Genomic DNA, 10,469 nt, shown 5'->3' on the forward strand with positions numbered 1-10,469 from the left:
ATGATTACAACGTTCTCGGTTCTATCCCAAATCTATTACGGTTTTGCTTGACTTTCCCTCTGCAGTACCACTACCTGATATCATTCTTTTACTAAAATCCTCACAATTCCCAGGCTCAAGTTTTGAAACAATTTCTCCGTAATCCTGGTAGTGTTTCCTGAAGTAGTGTCCAGTGAGGGTTATGAAGCTGGGAAATTCACCGTAACACAGCGGACAAGTGAAAAGATTCAGTCCGTGGTAGCGACAACAGTTACATTTATCATAATTTACATGACGAAACATTATGGGAATTTTACAATGTTTGTATGCTATATTGCACGTCTTTACTTTGCTGGAAGTGGAAGGGTGAAGATGACAGTCAGCATAAACACAGTATGCATGACAAGTTTCTAGAAACTCGGAGTATTGACGGGTTATATTAAGAGGGCACCGAGAACACCAGCCTGTTAACAGGTTATAGTTCTCCAGGAAAAATTGACAGGCCGAGTCTGAGTGATCATCCGACAAGGCTTCGTTGCTGAAAGTTTTCGGGCATTTCAGACAGCGGAAAACTTTCTTTTGGTGCAACATCCCAAAGTTTGAAGCAACATTAAAGGCGATGTCCCATTCGATACGATGTTTATGCACCAAATGCAGATACAAGTTTTCGCAAAAATAAAAACCACTTTTGCAAAAATGACATACATATATCGATTCATATTGATATTGAGGAGTAAGTCCAGCAATCTTGTCCTTTGCACTCACGCCTTTAGAATGCTTCACAACCTTGTGTCTTTGATACATGAAAGGAGATGTGGTGGCCCAAATATGAAAGGATTTGTTGTGTTTTGAACCCGTTGATGAAGTACAATCCAAACATTTCCACTTTGACTTAGGTTTTGAGGGTGACTTATCAAGATGAATAAGATCAATGTGCACTAGAAGGACGGAGACAGAAGTAAACTCGCTCTTGCATATGAAACACAAGGTATCATTCTCATGCACTGACTTGATGTGACTGATGAGGCTCTGTTTTTCAACGAATTCCTTTTCACACAGAAAACAAAGAAATAATTCAGCATTAATAATTTCACATTCTTCCTGGAAAGACTGATCACTCGACCTGATAAGAGCAGATTCTGGGAAGTAAGCTTCACTCTCGGTTTCAGAGATAGGTTCAGTTTCAATGTTCAGCTCTACGTTATCCCAGTTTACAGGTTCTTCGGTGTCTTCCATGGTTATTGTCAAGCTGAAACGATAAGTTAGAGAAGTAGTAAACATCGCAACACTAATATTTCAACATATGCTGAGTATTTTCAACATTAGTTTACAGTTTTTTGCTTTTTGCTTTAAGATGTCTTCAAAATCATCGTACACCATAAGAAAAGTGCATTTATGATAATTCTAACCGGTGTTTAATAATCAAATGAGGGGTTTTTAATTTTAGTTCGCATATTTTCATAAAGGCTGGGTTCATTATATCGTAATTACAATACCAATTTAAGAAATACGAAATTTTCGCAAACGGTATAATTGACCGAGAAATTAGTGGTAACTTAATATGGATGTTCTATAAATAGCACCACGAAAAGATAATATGGCATTAAGATGGTCAGTGACCTCTTTATCTTTCAGGACTGACCAGTGACCATTGGTCACTGGTCAGTCCTGAAAGATAAAGAGTGAAAACTTTCAGTCTTTTAAACCACGAACTTAAGCCATTAGATAACATTACTATAATCTTTTAAAATGTTTTCAGGTCTAAGTATAATATGATCCTATAATATGGTCCACTTGAAGTTTATGAGATAGAAACAAGTATCATTTGAGAATAACATCCATTTTGAGAGCAAAATAAATGATATTATACTATTATCAAATTTTTAAATTTCAAAATTCTGTTTTCTGTTGAAGAAGTGATTTGAAATTACGAATCTTCTAAACTTGAACTACTTTCTAAATTACAATATAAATCATCAATTACTATTCAAAGTGTGTGTAACATATATATTTTAAATACTTTACTTTATATATATATATAAAGTAAAGTATTTAAAATATGTATGTTACACACACTTTGAATAGTATATATACTTAATGCTGCCACGCGACTTAGTCACTGTACATGTACAGTGTCATGACAAAAAGTATCATATCAGGTAGTTAGATGGCAGAGAACTATCGCTAGTGGTTTCAAGCAGTCTGATCAAATCACATAACTGAACTAATAACTGCAATTCAGCAAGCAATAAGGGAAACCCAACACGACGTCTGCTCTTGAGTGCGTAATATCTATTTGTTTTAAGTGCAAATTACCAAGGTTTTAGACTTTTATAACTCATAACAAGTTCATCAATACCCAATTCTTTGAAAGTAATACTTGGCAAATTTATCAAGTCACTAATGTTCAAACGATCATCAGACATCGACTACAAATAAGACTTTATCGTAGTTTGTGCGATCCATAAATTCTTCGGGTTCTTGCATGTTGCATAGGGAGAAAAGTTAACTGTATATATCCAGTAATTACGAGTTTCGGATTAAAGCAGTGCAGGCGTTTGGTGATAAGCTGTACAAATTTCTTAAAAAACCTTATAAAAATTATAAAATTTACGGTTATTTAAGGTCGAATAAATTATGTCAACATATAAAATCAAAGCATGCTTAAAACATTTAAGGGATAAAAATATTAACAAATATGTACATATTCTGATTAAATATGATTAAATAGAGTACTAGTATGGTAGTGGTGTGTTATTACAAATGTCATTGAGTTGGTTCTGGAGAACCCGGATCTGCCAAGAACCCGAAATCTTCCTCCAGTTCTAATTTCTTCTCCTCTTCTTCCAGAGTCAAGCTGTCAGCGTGCGACATGGTATGCCTGAGTGATTCCAACATTACCAGCTCATTATCTATATTCTACAGAAAACTATTTCTCTTCGACATGCGACTCCTCCTTAATCAGGACGAGCTGAGGCCAAATTATGTAATAACAGCTCAGAGATAACATTATATCCTACTAAATGTGTCTTGTTAACCTTTCGGCTTTCACCGATTTAATGCCATCTGCACGAGTCCTATTTTTAGCGATTATAAAATGATGAATGGAAAAAACAATAAGGTAGCAAACTATGAAGTGACATGAGAATAGGAAATATCAGATAACATGTTGATAATCAAATTTCCAGAAACCTCCACAAAACGGTGTAACATACTTTTCCAGTACTTCGAGTATCTCCTCCCGCTTGTAGATTCTGGCAACATCGAAGGGGGTATCATTGAATCTGTCGCTGGCGAAGGGGTGGCTGCCACTGTCTAGCAAGAGCTGTGCTATCTTCTTGTGCCCAGCTTCCACAGCGCAGTGTAAAGGTGTCCACCCGTTATTCATTCTAGCATTGATACTGGCACCTGCAAAGTTATAATACTGAAACAGATCGGATTCGTCATTAACAACTTCTAATCGGATACTTTTTAGCACGCAGCTGTATAGTATGTAATACCACTGTTATCAAAAACAGATCCTAAAATGGGAAAGGTCAGATAATTAACCTGCATAAATAAGGCTCTTAGTGACGAAGTAATGTCCATTAGTGACAGCCCAGTGTAACGGAGTCCTGCCTCCCCACTCTACGTCCTTCTCGCTCACATTCACACCTGATTCATAAGGAGATTATAGAAAAATATAGAAATGTTTATAGAGAGAAATCAGTATAGAGTAATAGCAGTGCCCCGCCCCAGCCTTGTAGCTATTAGATTTAGTTATAATTCCAGTCTATGGTATACTTTGTATTGTTCTCCTTTAGGTCCCATTATATAGCCTTCGAAAGTTCGGGAAATCAGGTCCCATATAGCCTTTGAAGTTGGGGACCAAGAACAATACAAAGTATAAGATAGACTGCAACAATCGGAGAATTATACCTTAACCTAATAGCTACATGGGGTGGGGCACTGCAATATTTGTCTCGATGTGCCCTAGAAAGAACCCTACCTCATTAAATAAGAGATCAGAGCTTATATCAAAATGTTGCCACTTTAGAAAATTTGTAGTTAAAAATTCATTTTAGCACTGTGTCATATTATAATTATTACTGTTTATGTTATTTTAATTGTATTTATGTCCCTGATGATTGATTGATGATTCATACACAAAACTTAGAGTTGAATAAATAAGTTTAGTTTGCTTTGTACGAAATCATAATAGCTCCTAAGTCATATCAGTTGAGCACTTTGCAACGTTGGGAACACTCACATTTGTATAATGATAATACAGTAAGAGCATTAGAGCGAGGCATTACAATTAGGTATGTTGAATGTAGGTGCTATTTATATTTATATTTATTTGTATGGTGTAATATAATATTTGTAAGAGCTAAGAAATCCTAAGAATCACTGGTCGGAACACATTGAGAGCATAAAATGCACTAAAAACATTTAATTTCTACCTAGCTTTGGATAATATTCCTAATGTTTGTCCATAATGTCTGAACCGATATAAAAGTGCATAATCTTGACATTTCCATACCAAGTCTCGCTCGTACTTGAAAAGGTCTCCTCCTAGTCTCGCTTGAGTGACTCAAATGTACATCAAGGTTGGGTATATTTTAATAACGAAGCGTGTAATAAATGTTAGAATTTATCTATTTATTTACAGCTTTAGTCCTAGTATCAAAGACATTCCAGTATAAACATCTATTGCGCATTTGTTACCAAGCTTGGCTATCCGCAACCCTCTCATAATTGCGTCAATTAGGAGCCTTTTTCATAAAATGTTATTATTTTGCTATTGTCCCCAGTATGCAAACAAAGGGAGCGCACCTTCTGTCATAACATATTACAAAATATTATGTATTGTTATGTGGCACGAAACTATTACATTCACGTTACATGATACATCACAGTATGGCCAAGCTCACGTTTTATGACACACTTGCTCTGTTGTTTCTAATTCTTCCGCTTAACTTTTTCCCAAACACCAGATCATGTTCAATCTCCGAGATTATAAGTACAGCAACAGAACAGCTTACGGCATTGACAGTCTCACAACAAGATACACTTGGGCCGGATACTTTCTATTTGTCATTGCCTCATCTTTGTTAGGAGACACAGCCATTCTTATAGCATCCATGAAGTACAAGGCCTTTAAGCTTCATAAAATGATCGTTGTCATCATTCAGCACATGGCAATTTGTGACCTGATGGTTTCCGTTACAAACATATTACCGATATTCGTTTCTGTGATCGCAGATAAATGGGTGTTTGGCAACATCCTGTGCTTTTTGAACTGTTTTGCAAAATACTATTTCATTTCTGCAAGTAATTTTCTCATTTGTACTTTGACTACGTGTAAGTTGCTCCTCCTGAAATATCCCCTCCGGATATCCCCCTTCACAACATTGAAGAGATCCCACATGGTCTGTGCGGCTTGTTGGTTTGCAGCTTTATCCACACCTGTCACAGCCTTTCTTGTAGATTGGAGGGATACCTTTTTTTCCTATAGAAGGTATGCATGCGATTTTGGTTTCTCATCAGACATCTGGCTATGGCTGCAGCCCTTGCTTGCACTGCTGGTGTTATTTGTGCCAACTTGTTTGGTTGTCACGACCACTGCTTATTTGCTAGTTGTAGCTCAGAAGGTTGTTCGCCGAGGCCGAGAATGTCTGAAGAAGCAAGGACTCATGGCAATTACTCTCACAGCATCAGTCTACTGCATCTCTATCTTACCAGAGGTTGTGTACCGTGTTGGGGCATCCATCATCAAAGTCGAGGAGGAGAGCAAAAGTTTCTTCCATACCCATTTTTATAGAGTGGCATTTTCGTTCATTGCCCTGAACAATTACAGCAACTTCTACATCTATAGTCTTACCGTGTCCAGCTTTAGAGCATTTGTATGGTCCAGAATACGGCTTTCCTATAAGTTCATGACCTACATTCTCAACATAGCATCATCTACTAGTCATGGTGAGAAAAAAGCAAGCTTGAAATTCAATATTTCGACATTTTAGAACGTAAACTTTATGAATATTTGCTAATGAAGACAAAGCATTATACAATACTACAATAATAATACAACCCTTTGCCAGGAGGAAAAAGAACTGATGCAGATCTGAACAAGCAAAACGTTGATAAGGGTGTTCAACAAACACCTGTATGATGACGATGACACATTTAACTTGTATGGAAAACACAGATTTATATGTGAACATTCTATTGTTAATAACTTTGATGGATTGTCAGATTGATCGAGCAATATTTATTCGACATCTTATAATATTACCTATTCGTGGGAAATAATCTTAGCAGAGTATAATTGTCAAGGCTCTGTAGTATGTTATAAAAAATGATTACATTTATATATTATTTATATATTATAATGACAAAAAAATATGTCAGTCAGATTGGATCCGTCCAGTTTGGCCAATAATTAGCTATTTATAAAAAAACATGTCAGGCTCATAACATGGCACTGTGATGTTCGGTTGCCAAACGAATGTCTCAGATTGACCTTCAAATGTAAAAATATAGTTGATAACTGGCCACACTGTATAATCATATCTTTAAAGTATAAAATAAACCCACCTCTATAGATAAGATCCTGAACTGCCTCCTCGTCTCCTAGGGCAGAGAACTCATGAAGCTCAGTCATATAGCAGGGTAGACTTCTCTCATATCCAGCTATGTAACATACAAATAGTATTATTGTTAATATAATTAATCGTTATAATATTATATACAAATGAAAATACATATTTAAACCAAAATTAAAGAATTATCAAACATCAGCCACTCATTTCTCAATGAGTTAAACCTGGTTTTTCGAAAAAATTATGAGTGACTTATACACAACATCAAAAGCCTAACAGTAAGATATCGATATGAATTAAAATCGGTTTTACTAAAAGTTGTCAAGTTCAATGTGAAATAAATATATATTTTATAATAAAAGACAGCTGGTGTTCATTAAACTGAAAAACAAATTAGCTAAATAAAAATCTTTGAATTGAACAAGTAATGCAACACCTTTACTTCTAAAATTCCAAGAGCAGATTATATTCTCCTTCGTTTCTTTATTTTAACCTCTTTTGACTGCTCAGCAGTGCAACTATTATGTGCTCTGTTTGAATTATCTTTTGCGGAATTTGATTCTCCAGTTCTATTGAGGAGTTCGCTGCTTATCAGAAGATTCTTTGAGGATGGTACCCCAATGTGTTTCACAGTTTCATTACCACCCCTTTTTTGCTTTCCAACATGTCTCTCTGCTCCACTCTGTCTTATCTTAACCTGTCTGGGTACAGGCCTAAAATCAGAGGTTTTACAGAACAACTGTTGTGTTGGAGGATTTGATGTTGTGCTATTACAGTTTGTTGGCAATGAAATGCGTGGAATATGCAATTCACAGGAGTTTGTTGCTGTTTCTGAAATACTTGACTGAAGGAAAGAATATGAGGGATGACGGGTGCCTACAGACAAGTCTTTGTATCGTAATTCATTATTCTGAAAACGGATTGAGTCTGAGTGCAAGGCTTTATAATCAGCACTATTTCGTTTGAAGGAATTTCTGAGCGCGGATGTATTTTGTTGTGATGACAAACTGTTCAAAACCTTGCAAAAGCTCTTGCGATATGCATCCAATTTCTGACAAGTTTCATCAGCACTCTCTTGTTCTGGAGCATAAGTCAGATGGAGCTGTGATCCATAGAAACTATGGTCATCATACTTCTTTTTGATATACCGAGCCGATGCAAGAGTAGTATACTTACATAAATAAGCTTCTGTAAATTCCTCACAAGGATAGTCATTGATTTTTTCAAATTTGATAAGAGTGCCTGAGTTGTTTAGCAGTTTGGCTAGCTCTGGTCCAAGATTTATAGCTGGTACATGCTGTATAATGAGATATAGGGATTCCTGACTTACAGTATACACCTTTACAGCATTCGGTTTGTTAGGTGCTCTGTATTCAGGTCTTGTAAAACAAACCTCTGCCTTCTTGTGATGACAAGGTATATCTTCTGATGCTGACATATTGATCAAATTTACAAACCTAAAAGACTTTAATCCCTAGGGAGTTGAAACGTTCCCTAATGATCGCACATTCATGAATCGTAATGACAATTTAGCTGGACACTGACCTCGTTACTGACAGTGTAATCCGATCCAAGTTGCCACTGTGCATAAATTAAGTCAGGAAATCCACGTCAGGTGATCAAGCACAGAAATATTTCCACTGAGGTGGTAAGTAAAATAAAAAAAATCATTAGATTAAATTAAAATTTGTGTTACAAAATATCGATTCCAAACATGTCTATCTGATATCTATATAATTTTAATCTCCTACGATTATAATGATATCAAGGAACTATCATTGTCTGTAAAAATCAAACAGCACTGGTTTGTAACAACTTGATGAATAAAACATAAATAATCAAAGTATGGTGAGAGGTAGTTGAGATCAGTGGCGTAACGAAAGGCCCTGCTGACCCCGCTGTGCAGGGGGGCGCCGTCTTAGGGGGGCGCCAAATCGTCGTTTGAATGTGGGACAATTTCGAAAACTGAACTAAAGTACTAGCAAAACTGCGCTAGATACACACTTTTTTAGAGATTTTACTGGCGTATTCTCTAAAATCACCTAATTTGTTCAATTTTAGGGAGGGGCACCAAAAGGGGAGGGGGCGCCAACAGGGGGGCGCTTTTTTCGGCAGGGGGGCGCCAACAGGCAACGTTACGCCACTGGTTGAGATGTGCCTATTAATATGCTTATGCATTCGATATGCCCTGTGAGCCTTACCTGGGGACCCCAGGCTACAATGTTCGTAAACGAATAGAGATTCGGCGGAATGACAGGCTGAGCACCGTCCAGTAATGTGAGCTTAAACAAAACCGGGTGTCCACTGTGAGAAATTTGTAACCCTTGTGTCTCACGGCCCAGTACAGACCACAGACATGTACACTACGTATATATACGTAGTGTACATGTCTGTGGTCTGTACTGTATATATACAACAGTAATATTGTAAGTGGCAATGGCTACTTAATTAAACTACATTGATAAATCTGGTGGAAATATAAGGAAACAAGACAAAAAGAAAGACGCAAAAATTGAAAAATAAATAAGATTCTGTTGAGATATTTTGCAATAGCGCTCGATTTTTTCGCAGATTTCTGGATCTGCGCGGCGCCAAAGATCATTTTAAAATTTATTGTCAAATTTTTATTTTTAATATTTATAAATTATATATATAGCGCGATTTACTATACTATGTATCAAGGCTACAAGCTAGCTGTGAAGAATTTTATTTGGCGTGCTGTTCTTTGTGTTCGCAGTTATATTATTTTTGCTTTCTAAAGGATTGCCGGCAAACGTATTCGTTATTTTGTAATTTAATTTAAAAAATCACCAACAAGTGTTGATGGTAAGTTTTTTGACAAACGAAAAACTTTTTTCCAAAAACATTTTGATGCGAATATGACATTTTTGTTTGTCATACGTTGTATAACCCGCCGCGCACGAGTACGCGGCTCCCCGTAGAAACACTATAGTGAAGCGACAGTGGGGGTCACCACGTGATACAAGAATGATATTGATTCACGATGTCAATCCTTCGCATCTCGCCGCTTTGTGGTAACGAGAAGCATTATTGGATGCGCGCGCGGCCCATACCAGTAGTGCATCGCGCTACAATGAATAATAAAGAAATTTACAACTTCCCAAAAAGCTTTATTAATCTATAAAATTAAAATTATTAGTAAGTACTATACCTACGTGTATACGAAAAGAAAAATTGTTACAATGCAAGGGTTCTGGAAGTAAAAAAGGAAGCTCCACGCCGTTAGTTTTCTCAACATCTGGTGGAATGGGTGGTGAAGCTGAAAGACTAGTAAAGAAGCTTGCTAGAAAGATGGAATACCACACAGGTCAAAGGTATTCAGATGCTGTTGGATACATAAGGAAGCGCCTTCGTTTCGAAATCATAAGAACAACAGTGATTTCTCTACGGGGGGGGGGGGGGGGGGGGGGGCAACTGGGTCCTTTTACCAACCAATCAATTTAACTTTCGTTTAATTAAAAAAAAACTAAAACTAACAGGATAAGTATTGTAAAATATGGTTTTTCTGACTCTAATGTAATTGGGTCCTTTTACCAACCAATCAATTTAACTTTCGTTTAATTTAAAAAAAACTAAAACTAACAGGATAAGTATTGTAAAATATGGTTTTTCTGACTCTAATGTAATTTCAATGTGCATTGTGCAATGGGTCCAAAATAGGTAGAATAAGCTGTGAAATAGAATTTTACTAATCGGATATATTTAACTTGAAAAGGCAATGACTGGAAATCTAGCATCCACCTATACAGCCTTATGGGCGTAATTCTTGTTCTATTTGTTCACAAATGAAGCTACATGGGAACTGAAATTTATAGCAATAAACAGCAGGTCCATCATAAAGCAAGACAAATTTAGGGACACATTGCACAACTGCATTAACAGCAAGAT

The 10,469-nt window shown here is 36.5% G+C and overlaps 2 protein-coding genes across 3 annotated transcripts; both read right to left on the bottom strand.

Moving 5' to 3' along the window:
• Positions 1-1,805: 1,805 nt before the first annotated feature.
• Positions 1,806-6,680, bottom strand: LOC134811415 (ankyrin repeat domain-containing protein 66-like). Of its 2 annotated transcripts, XM_063818211.1 has the most exons (5): positions 6,556-6,680; positions 3,529-3,633; positions 3,195-3,387; positions 2,056-2,860; positions 1,806-2,003 (listed from the first exon to the last, which is right to left on the bottom strand). In XM_063818211.1, exons 1-4 carry the CDS (start codon positions 6,620-6,622, stop codon positions 2,746-2,748), a joined length of 480 nt encoding a protein of 159 aa, XP_063674281.1. In that variant the 5' UTR covers positions 6,623-6,680; the 3' UTR covers positions 1,806-2,003; positions 2,056-2,745. The 2 variants fall into 2 exon arrangements, with proteins under 2 accessions (XP_063674281.1, XP_063674282.1); XM_063818212.1 differs by lacking the exon at positions 1,806-2,003 and having other exon boundaries at positions 2,060-2,860; positions 3,172-3,387; positions 6,556-6,647.
• A 211-nt stretch (positions 6,681-6,891) lies between these two features.
• Positions 6,892-8,931, bottom strand: LOC134811144 (RNA-binding protein 48-like). The gene is made up of 2 exons (XM_063817879.1): positions 8,762-8,931; positions 6,892-8,200 (listed from the first exon to the last, which is right to left on the bottom strand). The coding sequence occupies exon 2, from the start codon at positions 7,996-7,998 to the stop codon at positions 7,024-7,026; it is 975 nt and encodes a 324-aa protein (XP_063673949.1). The 5' UTR covers positions 7,999-8,200; positions 8,762-8,931; the 3' UTR covers positions 6,892-7,023.
• Positions 8,932-10,469: the final 1,538 nt, after the last annotated feature.

The sequence above is a fragment of the Bolinopsis microptera genome, chromosome 2 (assembly GCF_026151205.1).
Source record: "Bolinopsis microptera isolate Bmic1 chromosome 2, MBARI_Bmic_1.0, whole genome shotgun sequence".
NCBI classification, from domain to species: domain Eukaryota; kingdom Metazoa; phylum Ctenophora; class Tentaculata; order Lobata; family Bolinopsidae; genus Bolinopsis; species Bolinopsis microptera.

Excerpts from the sequence above, each read along its gene's own strand:
- LOC134811415 (XM_063818211.1), bottom strand. The coding sequence starts at position 6,622 with ATGACTGAGCTTCATGAGTTCTCTGCCCTAGGAGACGAGGAGGCAGTT. Across the intron at positions 3,634-6,555 it reads TCAGGATCTTATCTATAGAG|GTGTGAATGTGAGCGAGAAG; the intron begins GTGGGTTTATTT and ends CTTATGAATCAG. Across the intron at positions 2,861-3,194 it reads ATACTCGAAGTACTGGAAAA|GCATACCATGTCGCACGCTG; the intron begins GTATGTTACACC and ends GGAATCACTCAG.
- LOC134811144 (XM_063817879.1), bottom strand. The coding sequence starts at position 7,998 with ATGTCAGCATCAGAAGATATACCTTGTCATCACAAGAAGGCAGAGGTT.